At 47.9% G+C, this 18,998-nt stretch overlaps 1 protein-coding gene across 1 annotated transcript in view; it reads left to right on the top strand.

Moving 5' to 3' along the window:
* dym (dymeclin) overlaps positions 1 to 18,998 on the top strand; it is a 179,979-nt gene that overhangs the window by 17,402 nt on the left and 143,579 nt on the right. Inside the window, 1 exon segment of the mRNA XM_064977384.1 lies at positions 1,936 to 2,008. Within this exon segment, the coding sequence (XP_064833456.1) occupies positions 1,936 to 2,008 (73 nt within the window).

Here is an 18,998-nt window from a genome sequence, read left to right as displayed (position 1 = left end):
GTGGCAGGTAGATGAGAAATCTACGACACATTTTTTAACGCAAAAATTAAACCAACATAAGACACAAAGGATGCGCATGCTTTGTAATGTTTCTAAAACAAATGTATTACAAGTAAGAAGTAATGTGGTACAGTGCTGTGAAGTAGTATTTTTCCCCTTTCTGATTCTCTCTATTTTTCACGTTTTTTCTCCTGAATGTTGTCAGATCTTCAGTAAAACCTGATATTAGATAAAGGGAACCTGAGTTTACAACAACAACAAAACATACTTATTTAATGTATTTAATTAACAAAGTTATGCAACACCAAATTCCCCTGTGTGAAAAGTAATTCCCCCTTTTCAGTCAATAACTGGTTGTGACTCCTTAAGCTGCAACGACTCCAACCAAACTCTTCCTGTTAGTTGTTGATCAGTCTCACGTCTCTGTGGAGGAACTTTGTCCCTCTCTTCCATGCAGAACTGCTGGAACTCAGCGACCATTTGTGGGTTTTCAAGCATGAACTACTCGTTTTAAGTCCTGCCACAACATCTGCTGGGATTAGGTCTGGACTTTGACTAGGCCATTCCCAAAACTTCATATGTTGCTTTTTAACCATTTCAATGTAGACTTGATTGTGTGTTTTGGATCATTGTCTTGCTGCACTTCAGCTTCTGCTCACAGACAGCTGGCCTGACATTCTCCTGTAGAAGTCTGATACAGAACAGAATGAATGTTTCCTTCTCTAAAGGGAAGTCATCCAGGATCTGAGGAGTCAAAGCATCCCCAAACCGTCAAACCACCACCACCATGCTTGACCGTTTTATGAGGTTTTTACTGTGGAATGCAGTGTTTTCACCAGACACAATGAGACCCGTCTTGTCCAAAAAGCGGACTCAAGTTTTTCAAGACTCTTGGAAAAATGTTCTATGGACAGATGAGTCAACTATCATTTTTTTGGATGACATGGGTAGACTTTAGTTTCAAGTAAATTAGACCAACTTTTAAGACTGTGCACAGCGCTTCTAAAAATATATCTATATTTCACTCAGCTCTTCACGTGCGCACAGCCCCCCAGCCAGGCAGTGTGGCTGTGCGAGGTGGCATAGGCAATTTAGGCTTTGTAGTTATTTGACTTTGTGCGATTATTTACCAGCTATGAAACAAAACTGCAGAAATACTTTGACAACAGCTACTGAAGCATTTATGTCCCTATAAATGTGATCATTCTTGACTTTGTATACACAAATGAGAGTGAAATGCTCCCACTGTGGAGCACTGACCACACGCCAATGTGGCTGGTGAAATGGATGGTTTTATGCACCAATGCCAAAATCTACTCGCAAGTGTCAATTTTAGGCTCTGGTCCATGGCCCCATCCTGCCTGGTGTCAATGGTACAGACTGGTGGCAGTGGTGTAATGGTGTGGGGAACGTTAGTTCCCTTGATACCAATTGAGCAACGTTTCCATTACCAGAAGAAATCAAGCTGTTCTGGTGGCAGATGACCCGGGTACTAGATGACCCGGGTACTAGATGACCCGGGTACTAGATGACCCGGGTACTAGATGACCCGGGTACTAGATGACCCGGGTACTCGATGACCCGGTACCCGATGACCCGGTACCCGATGACCCGGTACTAGATGACCACTGAGTGTATATTTAATAGCTATCAAGGCCATGCATCCAACAAAGCAATCCCACTGTGCCTTGGGGTCTTCTCATGTGCGTAGGTTTTCCTGTGAGGTGAGCTTGGGTCTCCTCTCTCCACCTTTTTCTATTGAACCCAAATGGACACAAAGTACTCTTTGTAGTCAAGTAGGGGGTCAGTGTAGCTATTGGCTGGTCTAAATGAAAGGTGGTTGAAAGCAGAGACAGGCTAGGTAATTGGCTTAACTTCTGTCTCTCTCTCCCTGTCTCTGTCTCTCTCTCTCCCTCTGTCTCTCTCATTCTGCAGACACGGGGAGAGAGGACTTGCTGGAGGAGCTGATGTGTAACCTGGTACACCTGGTCGTGGAGGTGCCCCTGCTGTGAGTACCGTGGTGGGGAGAGGGCAAGGGGTGGACTGAGTCTGGACCCCCTATGTCTCCCACCTGGGGTGGAGGGAGGGAGGATGAGGGGTACACCTGGCTATGGAGGTGCCCCTGCTGTGAGGGGTTGGTGCAGAAGGGGATGGATGGGCACTGAGTCTGGAGCCCGTCTGGCCTCCTCCAGCTGTTTTCATGGGCTCTTGGATGGTGATAAATGAAAGGCCAGCTATTCTAGATACCTGCTGCATTGAAATATTTGATCTCCACACACCGACTGGGTCATCAGCATTTTATTCCTCTGCCCTTTTCACATTAAAGCCTCTTAAAATGAGACCCTAAGTCCTAAAGGGACCATCTGTCGTGGGTAGATGGGGGTAGTCTTCTGTACCTGCTCCCCCCAAAAGGTTGAATATAGAGAGCTCCAGTGTGAAAGGGCCAGTAGCACCAGGTCAGGTTGAATATAGAGAGCTCCAGTGTGAATGGGCCAGTAGCACCAGGTCATGTTGAATATAGAGAGCTCCAGTGTGAAAGGGCCAGTAGCACCAGGTCAGGTTGAATATAGAGAGCTCCAGTGTGAAAGGGCCAGTAGCACCAGGTCAGGTTGAATATAGAGAGCTCCAGTGTGAATGGGCCAGTAGCACCAGGTCAGGTTGAATATAGAGAGCTCCAGTGTGAATGGGCCAGTAGCACCAGGTCATGTTGAATATAGAGAGCTCCAGTGTGAAAGGGCCAGTAGCACCAGGTCAGGTTGAATATAGAGAGCTCCAGTGTGAATGGGCCAGTAGCACCAGGTCAGGTTGAATATAGAGAGCTCCAGTGTGAATGGGCCAGTAGCACCAGGTCATGTTGAATATAGAGAGCTCCAGTGTGAATGGGCCAGTAGCACCAGGTCAGGTTGAATATAGAGAGCTCCAGTGTGAATGGGCCAGTAGCACCAGGTCATGTTGAATATAGAGAGCTCCAGTGTGAATGGGCCAGTAGCACCAGGTCAGGTTGAATATAGAGAGCTCCAGTGTGAAAGGGCCAGTAGCACCAGGTCAGGTTGAATATAGAGAGCTCCAGTGTGAATGGGCCAGTAGCACCAGGTCAGGTTGAATATAGAGAGCTCCAGTGTGAATGGGCCAGTAGCACCAGGTCATGTTGAATATAGAGAGCTCCAGTGTGAATGGGCCAGTAGCACCAGGTCAGGTTGAATATAGAGAGCTCCAGTGTGAATGGGCCAGTAGCACCAGGTCATGTTGAATATAGAGAGCTCCAGTGTGAATGGGCCAGTAGCACCAGGTCAGGTTGAATATAGAGAGCTCCAGTGTGAAAGGGCCAGTAGCACCAGGTCAGGTTGAATATAGAGAGCTCCAGTGTGAATGGGCCAGTAGCACCAGGTCAGGTTGAATATAGAGAGCTCCAGTGTGAATGGGCCAGTAGCACCAGGTCATGTTGAATATAGAGAGCTCCAGTGTGAAAGGGCCAGTAGCACCAGGTCAGGTTGAATATAGAGAGCTCCAGTGTGAAAGGGCCAGTAGCACCAGGTCAGGTTGAATATAGAGAGCTCCAGTGTGAATGGGCCAGTAGCACCAGGTCAGGTTGAATATAGAGAGCTCCAGTGTGAATGGGCCAGTAGCACCAGGTCATGTTGAATATAGAGAGCTCCAGTGTGAAAGGGCCAGTAGCACCAGGTCAGGTTGAATATAGAGAGCTCCAGTGTGAATGGGCCAGTAGCACCAGGTCAGGTTGAATATAGAGAGCTCCAGTGTGAATGGGCCAGTAGCACCAGGTCATGTTGAATATAGAGAGCTCCAGTGTGAATGGGCCAGTAGCACCAGGTCAGGTTGAATATAGAGAGCTCCAGTGTGAAAGGGCCAGTAGCACCAGGTCAGGTTGAATATAGAGAGCTCCAGTGTGAATGGGCCAATAGCACCAGGTCAGGTTGAATATAGAGAGCTCCAGTGTGAATGGGCCAGTAGCACCAGGTCATGTTGAATATAGAGAGCTCCAGTGTGAATGGGCCAGTAGCACCAGGTCAGGTTGAATATAGAGAGCTCCAGTGTGAAAGGGCCAGTAGCACCAGGTCAGGTTGAATATAGAGAGCTCCAGTGTGAAAGGGCCAGTAGCACCAGGTCATGTTGAATATAGAGAGCTCCAGTGTGAATGGGCCAGTAGCACCAGGTCAGGTTGAATATAGAGAGCTCCAGTGTGAATGGGCCAGTAGCACCAGGTCAGGTTGAATATAGAGAGCTCCAGTGTGAATGGGCCAGTAGCACCAGGTCAGGTTGAATATAGAGAGCTCCAGTGTGAATGGGCCAGTAGCACCAGGTCATGTTGAATATAGAGAGCTCCAGTGTGAATGGGCCAGTAGCACCAGGTCAGGTTGAATATAGAGAGCTCCAGTGTGAATGGGCCAGTAGCACCAGGTCAGGTTGAATATAGAGAGCTCCAGTGTGAATGGGACAGTAACACCAGGTCAGGTTGAATATAGAGAGCTCCAGTGTGAAAGGGCCAGTAGCACCAGGTCAGGTTGAATATAGAGAGCTCCAGTGCGAATGGGCCAGTAGCACCAGGTCAGGTTGAATATAGAGAGCTCCAGTGCGAATGGGCCAGTAGCACCAGGTCAGGTTGTATATAGAGAGCTCCAGTGTGAAAGGGCCAGTAGCACCAGGTCATGTTGAATATAGAGAGCTCCAGTGCGAAAGGGCCAGTAGCACCAGGTCAGGTTGAATATAGAGAGCTCCAGTGTGAATGGGCCAGTAGCACCAGGTCAGGTTGAATATAGAGAGCTCCAGTGTGAATGGGCCAGTAGCACCAGGTCAGGTTGAATATAGAGAGCTCCAGTGTGAATGGGACAGTAGCACCAGGTCAGGTTGAATATAGAGAGCTCCAGTGTGAATGGGACAGTAGCACCAGGTCAGGTTGAATATAGAGAGCTCCAGTGTGAAAGGGCCAGTAGCACCAGGTCAGGTTGAATATAGAGAGCTCCAGTGTGAATGGGCCAGTAGCACCAGGTCAGGTTGAATATAGAGAGCTCCAGTGTGAATGGGCCAGTAGCATCAGGTCAGGTTGAATATAGAGAGCTCCAGTGTGAATGGGCCAGTAGCACCAGGTCAGGTTGAATATAGAGAGCTCCAGTGTGAAAGGGCCAGTAGCACCAGGTCAGGTTGAATATAGAGAGCTCCAGTGTGAATGGGCCAGTAGCACCAGGTCAGGTTGAATATAGAGAGCTCCAGTGTGAATGGGCCAGTAGCACCAGGTCAGGTTGAATATAGAGAGCTCCAGTGTGAATGGGCCAGTAGCACCAGGTCAGGTTGAATATAGAGAGCTCCAGTGTGAATGGGCCAGTAGCACCAGGTCAGGTTGAATATAGAGAGCTCCAGTGTGAATGGGCCAGTAGCACCAGGTCAGGTTGAATATAGAGAGCTCCAGTGTGAATGGGCCAGTAGCACCAGGTCAGGTTGAATATAGAGAGCTCCAGTGTGAATGGGCCAGTAGCACCAGGTCAGGTTGAATATAGAGAGCTCCAGTGTGAAAGGGCCAGTAGCACCAGGTCAGGTTGAATATAGAGAGCTCCAGTGTGAAAGGGCCAGTAGCACCAGGTCAGGTTGAATATTTTATTTATTTATTTATTTTACCAGGCAAGTCAGTTAAGAACAAATTCTTATTTTCAATGACGGTCTGGGAACTGTGGGTTTAACTGCCTGTTCAGGGGCAGAACGACGATTTGTACCTTGTCAGCTCGGGGATTCGAACTTGCAACCTTTCGGTTACTAGTCCGACTAGTCTAACCACTAGGCTACCCTGCCGCCCCGAATGGGCCAGTAGCACCAGGTCAGGTTGAATATAGAGAGCTCCAGTGTGAAAGGGCCAGTAGCACCAGGTCAGGTTGAATATAGAGAGCTCCAGTGTGAAAGGGCCAGTAGCACCAGGTCAGGTTGAATATAGAGAGCTCCAGTGTGAAAGGGCCAGTAGCACCAGGTCAGGTTGAATATAGAGAGCTCCAGTGTGAAAGGGCCAGTAGCACCAGGTCAGGTTGAATATAGAGAGCTCCAGTGTGAAAGGGCCAGTAGCACCAGGTCAGGTTGAATATAGAGAGCTCCAGTGTGAATGGGCCAGTAGCACCAGGTCAGGTTGAATATAGAGAACTCCAGTGTGAAAGGGCCAGTAGCACCAGGTCAGGTTGAATATAGAGAGCTCCAGTGTGAATGGGACAGTAGCACCAGGTCATGTTGAATATAGAGAGCTCCAGTGTGAAAGGGCCAGTAGCACCAGGTCAGGTTGAATATAGAGAGCTCCAGTGTGAATGGGCCAGTAGCACCAGGTCATGTTGAATATAGAGAGCTCCAGTGTGAATGGGCCAGTAGCACCAGGTCCGGTTGAATATAGAGAGCTCCAGTGTGAATGGGCCAGTAGCACCAGGTCAGGTTGAATATAGAGAGCTCCAGTGTGAATGGGCCAGTAGCACCAGGTCATGTTGAATATAGAGAGCTCCAGTGTGAAAGGGCCAGTAGCACCAGGTCCGGTTGAATATAGAGAGCTCCAGTGTGAAAGGGCCAGTAGCACCAGGTCATGTTGAATATAGAGAGCTCCAGTGTGAAAGGGCCAGTAGCACCAGGTCATGTTGAATATAGAGAGCTCCAGTGTGAATGGGCCAGTAGCACCAGGTCCGGTTGTATATAGAGAGCTGAATGAGCCAATTGTAAACTGGCGATAGCAAAGGAACATTTGCGAGAGGTTCTTCAGAGACAATACTGTTGTGTATAAACTTCTGAAATGATCCCATCTGTAGCGCTACCTCGAGGTTGGGCCCAACTGTCGCCCCCCACTGGGCAGTGTGAACAGTCTCGTTGTGTTCAAGACTTGTACAGTATAAATGGTTAGAGCATTTCTGAAATATGTATAGCTATTTTCCTTATAGTTGAGACTTGTTTTTTTATTGAGGTTTTACCTTAAATTGCAGTAACAGCCTGTTACATTCTGAAAATGTTGCAGTAGCTGATTGTTGCTCTTAGCCACGGAAACTATGGAAACCGGTTCCTTGCACCAACATAAAAAAAAACTAAAAACAACTGTTGACACTCTCAAAGGGTTGACATATGAAAGTCAACATATTGAGATGGTAGATCATACAAATGAAAAGAAAGTTATATTTGTAACATTGTTTGGCGATTTCAGAGGTGGCACCACAGGTCCCAGAGTGGTGGTGAGGTGGGGGATTATGATGGGGCTCAGAGTTTTTCCTGATCTGGTAAGCCAACCTAACCAGGTAAAACTCTGGGTATGACATAGTAATAAATCAGATTTAAAAAATGGTTTCATATGGGCTATGATGGGACCAGTTGTTTCTAATCATTTCATATTGTAAAAAAAACTCCTGGCCCTAGCGTGGATGAAAATATCACAACCCTGTCAAACAAATCATGAGGCTAATCAGTCTAAACAACAATACTTTATCCCTCTTTTCAGCACTTTTGTGTCTATCTTTTTTGTGAAACCAAATCAAAAGTACTGGGGGAAAAGCCAGCTGGCCAAATGTTTGCCGACACCCCTGTGTGCTGATCTCTGCAACATGGATAGATGGAAATTGCCACACAATGCTACAAGTGAAGAAACATAACCTATGTATGATCTAGATAGGTAGATTTAGGTATTGGTGGGTAAGAATGTCTATTTCACTAGCCACATTGGTGGGTGTCTCTACAGTGGGAGCACAACATTCGCATTTGCAAATAAATGGAGTCAAAAGTCAAGTGTGAGAATCAAATAAAATTTTATCGGTCACATACACATGGTTTACAGATGTTAATGCGAGTGTAGCAAAATGCTTGTGCTTCTATTTCCGACCGTGCAGTAATATCTACCAAGTAATCTAACAATTCCCCAACTACCTAATACACACATCTAAAGGGGTGAATGAGAATATGTCCATATAAATATATGGATGAGCGATGGCCATGCGGCATAGGCAATATGCAGTAGATGGTATGGAACAGTAAATACATATGACATGAGTAATGTAGGATATGTAGACATTTATTAAAGTGGCATCATTTGGCTAGTGGCTAGTGATCCATGTATTAAAGTGGCCAGTTGATTGGGTCTCAATGTAGGCAGCAGCCTCTCTGAGTTAGTGATTGATGTTTGGCAGTTTGATGACCTTGAGGTAGAAGCTGTTTTTCAGTCTCTCGGTCCCAGCTTTGATGCACCTGTACTGACCTCGCCTTCTGGATGATAGCGGTGTGAACAGGCAGTGGCTCGGGTGGTTGTTGTCCTTGATGATCTTTCTGACCTTCCTGTGACATCGGGTGGTGTAGGTGTCCTGGAGGGCAGGTAGTTTGCCCCCGGTGATGCGTTATCCAGACCGCACCGCCCTCTGGAGAGCCTTGCGGTTGAGGTCGGTGCAGTTGCCGTACCAGGCGGTGATACACCCCGACAGGATGCTCTCGATTGTGCATTTGTAAAAGTTTGTCAGGGTTTTGGGTAACAAGCCACATTTCTTCAGCCTCGCTGTTGCGCCTTCTTCACCTCACTGTCTGTTTGGGTGGACCATTTCAGTTTGTCTGTGATGTGTACACCGAGGAACTTAACTTCCACCTTCTCCACTGCTGTTCCTTCGATGTGGAATAGGGGGGTGCTCCCACGGCTGTTTCCTGAAGTCCACGATCATCTCATTTGTTTTGTTGACGTTGAGTGTGAGGTTATTTTCCTGACACTACACTCCGAGTGACATCACCTCGTCCCTGTAGGCCGTCTCATCGTTGTTGGTCATCAAGCCCACTGCTGTTATGTTGTCTGCAAACTTGATGATTGAGTTTGAGGCCTGCATGGCCACGTACTCATGGGTGAACAGGGAGTACAGGAGGGGACTGAGCTCGCACCCTTGTGGGACCCCAGTGTTGAGGGTCAGCAAAGTGGAGACTTTGTTTCCTACCTTCACCTTCTGGGGGCGGCCCATCAATGTCCAGGACCCAATTGCACAGGTCATGGTTGGGACCCAGGGACTCCAGCTTCATGATGAGCTTGGAGAGTACTATGGTGTTGAATGCTAAACTGTAGTCAATGAACAGCATTCTTACATAGGTATTCCTCTTGACCAGATGGTACAGGGCAGTGTTTTGGCGATTGCATCGTCTGTGGACCTGTTGGGGCGGTATGCAAACTGACGTGGGTCTAGGGTGGCCGGTAAGGTGGAGGTGATATGATCCTTGACTAGTCTCTCAAAGCACTTAATGATGACAGAAGTGAGTGCTATGGGGCAGTAGTCATTTAGTTCAGTTATCTTTGCCTTCTTGGGTACAGGAACAATGGTGGCCATCTTGAAGCATGAGGGGACAGCAGACTGGGATAGGAAGTGATTGAATATGTCCGCTAACACACCGGCCAGCTGGTCTGCGCATGTAGTTTGTAATCTGTGCGAGTTGCGATTTAGTATCAGTTTTCAAAGTATTTCTGCTTTTTCGTTTCAAAGCTGCTGATTGGAGGCACTGGCACAGGCATAAAAGTTCGTCTAAATGACCCAAGTCAGCAAAGTAAGACTTTGTCCAAGTGTTTCTTGTCTATTTACATTGTTTAGTTCAAAAGCTTCGTTGTTTTTCAAAGTCAGCTTGAATCTGCTGCTTCAACTGGTAGCGAAGAGCCTGTTTTCTAAACTCTGTCCCCGGGACCCCAAGGGGTGCACGTTTAGTTTTTTGCCATAGCACTACACAGCTGATTCAAATAATCAACTAATCATCAAGCTTTGACAATTTGAATCAGCTGTGTGGTGTTAGGGCAGAAACCAAAATGTGGTCCCCGGAGGACCGAGTTTGGGAAACGCTGCTGTAGGCGTTGTCTACTGACAACTCGTCAGATCCCAAATTTCGGTATCCTCCTGCCCTTAAAGGGGTAGCTGAACATTTTGGTTATATGACTCAAGTCACAAAAATGTTTATTAAATTGAGCAATATACCACATTACTTCTTGTTTTAGAAACACAACTTTTTTTTTTAATGCAATTATGGCACAAAAATATTTTGTCTGGTAAAAAAAATCTTAATGGTTTGCAGATTTGTTTTTATCTACCTGCCACAGTGGCTGGTGAACAAAAAGTACATTTTAGGCCCTCAAACCCTTTAATTGTCTGTACATGCAAGTGAATTGTTGCTTTTTTCAGGGCCTTTCAGGGTAGCCTAGTGGTTAGAGCGTTGGACTTGTAACCGAAAGGTTGCAAGTTCAAACCCCCGAGCTGACAAGGTACAAATCGTCGTTCTGCGCCTGAACAGGCAGTTAACCCACTGTTCCCAGGCCGTCATTGAAAATAAGAAGTTGTTCTTAACTGACTTGCCTAGTAAAATAAAGGTTAAAAAAATTTAATAAAAAGTATAATATGGAAGAGTTACTTGCATAAAGGAACATTTCAAAATTCATCATCTCCAGCAACACCCCAACATCAACATATGTGAAAATGGTGCTTTTCTATGTTTTGTAGTTAAAAAGATCGAGGAAGATGTTTCGAATTCATCATCGGTGTGCAATGTGTGATTTTAACCAATTTTGAATAGGCATTGCATACTAATTGTTAATGTTATTGGAAACCTCTATCTCCCGAGTGGCGCAGCAGTCTAAGGCACTGCATCTCAGTGCAAAAGGTGTCACTGCAGTCCCTGGTTCGAATTTAGGCTGCATCACATCCGGCTGTGATTGGGAGTCCCATAGGGCAGTGCACAATTGGCCCAGCGTCGTCTGGGTTTGGCCGGGGTAGGCCATCCATTTGTAAATAAGAATTTGTTGTGAACTGACTTTCCTAGTTAAATCAAACAAAATCAAACCTATTTCACAACAAAATAGAGAAGTGTAATTTTCTCATGTTGAGGTGGTGCTGGAGATGATGTTTTAACATTTTTAAATTTTTAATTTCCCTTTAATATTACCAAGTGGAATAGTTTGCACTGGTTCTCCTCCTGGCTAGTGGTTACTGTGACATTCACACTACTTTGAGAACGTCAACCAAACCCTCTCTCCCGTCACTAATGTCAATTGAAAAGTGTATGTACATATTGTGTCAATTGAAATTCCGTCCTGATAACTCTATTCAGTGAGGAGAATAAGCCCCCCCCCCCCTTATCCCTATCAGATGGAATAGAGGTCTCTGGCAAAGGTTCAGAGGCAAAGGGTTACTGGATCGCTGGGTTCCTATTGCAGCATGGGTTCATGGGCCATCTGGTGGGATGAGGACACACAGTGAGTAAGGAGGGGCAGTTGAGAGACAGGGAGGGTCAAAGGGAGAGGCGAGAGCTGGGCGGTAAGGGGAGAGGAGCCCCCTTGGTTGGCTGGATTATAGTCCTCTGTTTGGGGGTGGAACACAGAGCCAATGTCCTGGGGAGGGAGCGGAGGGACAGGATGGTCAGTGTGTGTCAATGGTTGTGTTCCAAATGATATCCTTTTCCCTATACAGTGCACTACTTCTGATCTGATGAACTAGGATGCTGTTTGGGACGCAGTCTCTGCTGTGCTGATTGGGCATCTTGCTTTGGCTCTGGGCTTTGTTGGGTTCTGTGGCGCCGGGCGGGTCTTGTTGAGTCGGCCCAGATCTGGACCGGCATGGCTGGCGCTGGTGTACATTTCAAAGGCATTTTTCCATTTCGCCTCCGTCCTGTCTCTCTGTCCTCTGTCGCCTTTGTGCTTCTCCAACACACAGAGGTGTGTGTGTCTGTAAAATCACGACTATTATTTTGGCATGCCAGACACTCCTCAAGGTCTGTGGAAGTGTCTGCTGAAAGCCTGAGTCTCCCTCTGTGTGTCTGTGTGATGAGTCTGGCCAAGCTCCAGGCACAGACTGCCTTCCTCCCTCAGAACACTCAGTAATATAAATGCATCAGCGACGTCCATGTTCCGTGGAATGTTCTCAGAATGTCCTTGTGTTCCGTTCCTCCTCCGTGTGACCGTCATGCCCAAAACATATGAGCCATGATGTTGATGATGAGGAGGATAAGGGTGAAGAGAAGGAGGATGGAGATTGAGGAGTGTGTGACAGTCACCTTCACATGCACACACACGATTTTTCAGCCATTGAAATGCTTGGGCGGGTCGCCTAACTCCAAACAGTGTAAATATGATACAATTATAATTAATACACTATCGTGTGTATATATATATATATATATATACACACACACATCACACACTATATGGCCAAAAGTATGTGGACATGCCTTCAAATTAGATAGGCCACACAAGCTCACAGAACGGGACAGTTGAGTGCTGAAGCGTGTAGCTTGCATCACTCACTACCGAGTTCCAAACTGCCTCTGGAAGCAACGTCAGCACAAGAGCTGTTCGTCGGTAGCTTCATGAAATGGGTTTCAATGGCCGAGCAGCCGAACACAAGCCTAAGATCACCATGTGCAATGCCAAGTGTCGGCTGAAGTGTAAAGCTTTCCGCCATTGGACTCATCTGCGTTTCTTGCTGTTTGGGGTTTTAGGCTGGGTTTCTGTACAGCACTTTGTGACATCGGCTGAGGTAAGAAGGGCTTTAGAAATGCATTGGATTGATTGACTCTGGAGCAGTGGAAACGCATTCTCTGGAGTGATGAATTACGCTTCACCATTTAGCAGTCCGACAGACAAATCTGGGTTTGGCGGATGCCAGGAGAAGCTGCCAACTGTTAAGTTGGGTGGAGGAGAAATAATGATCTGGGGCTGCTTTTCATGGTTCGGGCCCCTTAGTTCCAGTGAAGGGAAATCTTAACGCTAGATGCTAATGACATTCTAGACGATTCTGTGCTTCCAACTTAGTGTCAACAGTTTGAGGAAGGCCCTTTCTTGTTTCAGCATGACAATGCCCTCGTGCACAAAGCAAGGTGGTGGTTTTCTGGAAAGAAGAACTTGACTGGCCTGCACAGAGCCCTGACCCCAATCCCATCGAACACCTTTGGTATGAATTGGAACGGCGACTGTGAGCCAGGCCTAACTGCCCAACATCAGTGACAGACCTCACTAATGCTGTTGTGGCTGAATGGAAGCAAGTCCCAACTAGAGGTCGACCGATTATGATTTTTCAACGCTGATACCGATTATTAGAGGACCAAAAAAGCCGATGCCGATTAATCGGACGATTTTTATTTTATTTTAAAATTTGTAATAATGACAATTACAACAATACTGAATTAACACTTACTTTACCTTAATATAAAACATATATAAAATCAATTTAGCCTCAAATAAATGAAACATGTTCAATTTGGTTTAACTAATGCAAAATCAAAGTGTTGGAGAAGAAAGTAATAAGTGCTATGTAAAAATATGTGCCATGTAAAAAAAGCTAACGTCTCAGAACATGAGAACATATGAAAGTTGGTGGTTCCTTTTAAATCAAATCAAATTTATTTATCACATGGTTAGCAGTTGTTAATGCGAGTGTAGCGAAATGCTTGTGCTTCTAGTTCCGACAATGCAGTAATAACCAACAAGTAATCTAACCTAACAATTCCAAAACTACTACCTTATACACACAAGTGTAAAGGGATAAAGAATATGTACATAAAGATATGAATGAGTGATGGTACAGAACGGCATATTCAAGATGCAGTAGATGGTATAGAGTACAGTATATACATATGAGATGAATAATGTAGGGAATGTAAACATTATATTAAGTAGCATTGTTTAAAGTGGCTAGTGATATATTTTACATAAATTCCCATCAATTCCCATTATTAAAGTGGCTGGAGTTGAGTCAGTGTGTTGGCAGCAGCCACTCAATGTTAGTGGTGGCTGTTTAACAGTCTGATGGCCTTGAGATAGAAGCTGTTTTTCAGTCTCTCGGTCCCAGCTTTGATGCACCTGTACTGACCTCGCCTTCTGGATGATAGCGGGGTGAACAGGCTGTGGCTCGGGTGGTTGTTGTCCTTGATGATCTTTATGGCCTTCCTGTGACATCGGGTGGTGTAGGTTTCCTGGAGGGCAGGCAGTTTGCCCCCGGTGATGCGTTGTGCAGACCTCACTACCCTCTGGAGAGCCTTACGGTTGTGGGCGGAGCAGTTGCCGTACCAGGCGGTGATACAGCCCGATAGGATGCTCTCGATGTGCATCTATAGAAGTTTGTGAGTGCTTTTGATGACAAGCCGAATTTCTTCAGCCTCCTGAGGTTGAAGAGGCGCTACTGTGCCTTCTTCACGATGCAGTCTGTGTGGGTGGACCAATTCAGTTTGTCTGTGATGTGTTACTACCCTCTCGTCGATGTGGATAGGGGGGTGTTCCCTCTGCTGTTTCCTGAAGTCCACAATCATTTCCTTAGTTTTGTTGACGTTGAGTGTGAGGTTATTTTCCTAACACCACGCTCCGAGGGACCTCACCACCTCCCTGTAGGCCGTCTCGTCGTTGTTGGTAATCAAGCCTACCACTGTTGTGTCGTCCGCAAACTTGATGATTGAGTTGGAGGCGTGCGTGGCCACGCAGTCATGGGTGAACAGGGAGTGCAGGAGAGGGCTCCGAACGCACCCTTGTGGGGCCCCAGTGTTGAGGATCAGCGGGGTGGAGATGTTGTTGCCTACCCTCACCACCTGGGGGCGGCCCGTCAGGAAGTCCAGTACCTAGTTGCACAGGGCGGGGTCGAGACCCAGGGTCTCGAGCTTGAGGACGAGTTTGGAGGGTACTATGGGATTAAATGCTGAGCTGTAGTTGATGAACAGCATTCTCACATAGGTATTCCTCTTGTTCAGATGGGTTAGGGCAGTGTGCAGTGTGGTTGAGATTGCATCGTCTGTGGACCTATTATGGCGGTAAGCAAATTGGAGTGGGTCTAGGGTGTCATGTATGGTGGAGGTGATATGGTCCTTGACTAGTCTCTCAAAGCACTTCATGATGACGGAAGTGAGTGCTACGGGGCGGTAGTCCCGTTTTAACATGAGACTTCAATATTCCAAGGTAAGAGGTTTTAGGTTGTAGTTAATATAGTATTTATAGGACTTTTTCTCTCTATACCATTTGTATTTCATATACCTTTGACTATTGGATGTTCTTATAGGAACTTTAGTATTGCCAGTGTAACAGTATAGCTTCCGTCCCCCTCCTTGCCCCAACCTGGGCTCGAACCAGGAACACAGAGACAACAGCCACACTAGAAGCATCGTTACCCATCGCTCCTTGCAGCGCAAGGGGAATAACTACTCTGAATCTAAAAGCAAGTGACGTTTGAAACAGTATTAGCGCACACCCAGCTAACTAGCTAGCCATTGCACATTGTTTACACCAGCCATTAGGCTGATCGGCTAAACAGCGCTGTGCTTGCGAAGAGCTGCTGGCAAAACGCAATAAATTGCTGTTTGATTGAATGATTATGGGCCTGCTGCTGCTCAGTCAGACTGTTCTATCAAATCAGACTTTATAATAACACAACACACAGAAATACGAGCCTTTGGTCTAACTAGTGATTATGATTGATTTGTTTTTTATAAGATAAGTTTAATGGTAGCCAGCAATTTACCTTGGCTTCTACTGCATTCGCGTAGCAGGCAGGCTACTCGTGGACTGCATTGGTTAGAGCGTTGGTCTAGTTAACTGTGCGGTTGCAAGATTGGAACACCTGGGCTGACAAGGTACATATCTGTCATTCTGCCTCCGAACAAGGCAGTTAACCCACAGTTCCCGAGGCCATCATTGAAAATAAGAATTTTTTTCTTAACCTACTTGCCTAGTTAAATAAAAGGTATAAAAATAGAAAAATATATTTTTTAAATAAAAAATAATCGGAAATCGGCGCCCAAAGATTGTTATGAAAGCTTGAAATTGGCCCTAATTAATCGGTCGACCTCTAGTTCCAACATCTAGTGGAAAGCCTTCCAGAAGAGTGGAGGCTGTTATAGCAGCAAAGGGGGACCAACTCAATATTAATGCCCATGATTTTGGAATGAGATGTTTGACGAGAAGGTGTCCACATACTTTAGTTTATGTAGTGTATATGTGAACTAGAGTTGTGTCAGTGTTATCCACCCACACTCAGGCACGAGTGACTGTCTGTTGTGTTCGAGTGTGACACTCTACAGGTAACTGTCAACATAAAGGAAACACCTAAATGAAGTGTCTTAATCGGGCGTTGTGCCGCCACGAGCCAGAACAGCTGCAATACTACAACAGTGACTGGGTGCAGTAGCTTGGACCGTCACCCACCGAATAGGAAGGTGAACCGGTAACGGGCCCGGCTGTGTTTTACAGACCGTTTAATCACTGGATGACAGTCATTCAGTCTCATGCCAAGAGGAAGACAAGGACTCTCTTCCCTTCCTCCCTCAGTGTATGTATCAATACCAGGCAGTGGTATAACAGAACCAGGGGGAAATAGAACCCTGTGTGTCTCTGAAAGGGTAAAGCATCCCTGCCTTGTGACATCACAGGCTGTGCTACGGAACTAGAAGAGCGGGGGGACAGGAAGCATAGGAAAAATGAAGGGAGAGAAAGAGAGTGGGAGGGGGAGAGAAAGCGAGTGGGAGGGGGAGAGAAAGCGAGTGGGAGGGAGAGAAAGCGAGTGGGAGGGAGAGAGAAAGAGAGTGGGAGGGAGAGAGAGAAAGAGAGTGGGTGGGAGGGAGGGAAGGAGGGAGGGTGGGAGGAGAGAGGGGAAGAGAGTGGGAGGGAGGGAGGGAGAGAAAGAGTGGGAGGGTGGGAGAGGAGTGGGTGGGAGAGAAAGAGAGTGGGAGGGAGAGAGAGAGTGGGAGAGTGGGAGAGAAAGAGTGGGAGGGAGAGAGAGTGGGTGGGAGAGAGTGGGAGGGAGGGTGGGAGAGTGGCAGGGAGAGAGAGAGTGTGAGGGAGGTGGGAGAGAGTGTGAGGGAGGGTAAGAGAGTGGGTGGGAGAGAGTGTGAGGGGAGGGAGAGGGTGGGAGGGAGGGAGGGAGAGAAAGAGAGTGGGAGGGTGGGAGAGAAAGAGAGTGGGAGGGAGGGTGGGAGAGAAAGAGAGTGGGAGGGGGGAGGGAGGGAGAGGGAGGGAGAGGGAGTGGGAGGGAGGGTGGGAGAAAAAGAGTGGGAGGGAGAGTGGGAGGGAGATGGAGTGGGAGGGAGAGAGTGGGAGGGAGGGTGGGAGAGAAAGAGTGGGAGGGAGAGAAAGAGAGTGGGAGGGAAAGTGGGAGAGAGGGTGGGAGAGAGTGAGAGTGGGAGAGAGAGAGGGTGGGAGAGAAAGAGTGGGAGGGTGGGAGGAAAGAGAGTGGGAGGGAGGGTGGGAGAGAAAGAGTGGGAGGGAGAGTGGGGTGGGAGAGAAAGAGTGGGAGGGAGGGTGGGAGAGAAAGAGAGTGGGAGGGAGGGTGGGAGAGAAAGAGTGGGAGGTGGGAGGAGGGTGAAGAGAGAGTGGGTGGGAGAGAAAGAGTGGGAGGGAGGGTGGGAGAGAGTGGGAGGGAGGGGGAGAGAAAGAGAGGGGGGAGGGTGGGAGGGAGAGAAAGAGTGGGAGGGAGAGAAAGAGTGGGAGGGAGAGAGTGGGAGGGAGAGAAAGAGTGGGAGGGAGAAAGAGAGTGGGAGGGAGGGTGGGAGAGAAAGAGAGTGGGAGGGAGGGTGGGAGAGAAAGAGTGGGAGGGAGGGTGGGAGAGAGAGTGGGAGGGAGAGAAAGAGTGGGAGGGAGAGAGAGTGGGAGGGAGGGTGGGAGAGAAAGAGTGGGAGAGTGGGAGAGAAAGAGTGGGAGGGAGAGAAAGAGTGGGAGGGAGAAAGAGAGTGGGAGGGAGAGTGGGAGAGAGGGAGAGTGGGAGGGAGAGAAGGAGAGTGGGAGGGAGGGTGGGAGAGAAAGAGAGTGGGAGGGAGGGTGGGAGAGAAAGAGAGTGGGAGGGTGGGAGAGAAAGAGAGTGGGAGGGTGGGAGAGAAAGAGAGTGGGAGGGTGGGAGAGAAAGAGAGTGGGAGGGAGGGGGAGAGAAAGAGAGTGGGGAGGGAGGGGGAGGGTGGGAGAGAAGAGTGGGAGGGGAGGGAGAAAGAGGGTGGGAGGAAAGGGGTGGGAGGGAGGAAGAGAGAGTGGGAGAGAGTGGGAGGGTCGGAGAGAAAGAGAGTGGGAGTGAAAGAGAGTGTGGGAGGGAGGGAGTGAAAGAGAGTGTGGGAGGGAGGGAGAGAAAGAGAGTGGGAGGAAGGGAGGGAGGGAGAGAAAGAGAGTGGGAGGAAGGGAGGGAGGGAGAGAAAGAGAGTGGGAGGGAGGGAGAGAAAGAGAGTGGGAGGGAGGAGAGGAGGGGGAGGGAGAGAAAGAGTGGAAGGGAGGGAGAGAGAGTGGGAGGGAGGGAGGGAGAGAAAGAGAGTGGGAGGGAGGGAGGGAGAGAAAGAGGGTGGGAGGGAGGGAGGGAGAGAAAGAGGGATGGAGAGAGAGTGGGAGGGAGGGAGAGAGCCGGGGAAGAGGCGGGTGATGGCAGTCAAAGACCATAGGGCTCTCTCTCTGACGGCCAGTGTCGCTTTAGTCATGCAGTTATCTCCCAGTGTTGTACTTGGGCAGGAGCTCACCAGAACTGCGCACCGGCACCTCAAATAGAATTTTAACTTAAAAGTGTGGAGGAGTTTAAAATGAGTACTGGTGTCTATTTCAGTGGAAATCAAGCACTGGTTATATCACACAGAGACATGGAGAAGCTTCTCCATCTGTTAGTCAGTACGTGTGGTCCAGTTCATCAGCAGGTAACAGTACCACTACCTAGTTTCCTCAGGATGGAACCGGGTCAGGAAACACAAGAGGATCCTGTGTTGGTTGTAGGATGGACTGGATCCTCTGGAGGTTGTAGGATGGACTGGATCCTGTCGAGGTTGTAGGATGGACTGGATCCTGTCGAGGTTGTAGGATGGACTGGATCCTGTCGAGGTTGTAGGATGGACTGGATCCTGTCGAGGTTGTAGGATGGACTGGATCCTGTCGAGGTTGTAGGATGGACTGGATCCTGTCGAGGTTGTAGGATGGACTGGATCCTGTCGAGGTTGTAGGATGGACTGGATCCTGTCGAGGTTGTAGGATGGACTGGATCCTGTCGAGGTTGTAGGATGGACTGGATCCTGTCGAGGTTGTAGGATGGACTGGATCCTGTCGA

The sequence above is a fragment of the Oncorhynchus masou genome, chromosome 11, assembly GCF_036934945.1.
Source record: "Oncorhynchus masou masou isolate Uvic2021 chromosome 11, UVic_Omas_1.1, whole genome shotgun sequence".
Classification (NCBI taxonomy): domain Eukaryota; kingdom Metazoa; phylum Chordata; class Actinopteri; order Salmoniformes; family Salmonidae; genus Oncorhynchus; species Oncorhynchus masou.
Note: the sequence above shows the minus strand (reverse complement) of the source record. Positions and strands in the feature narration are given on the sequence as shown.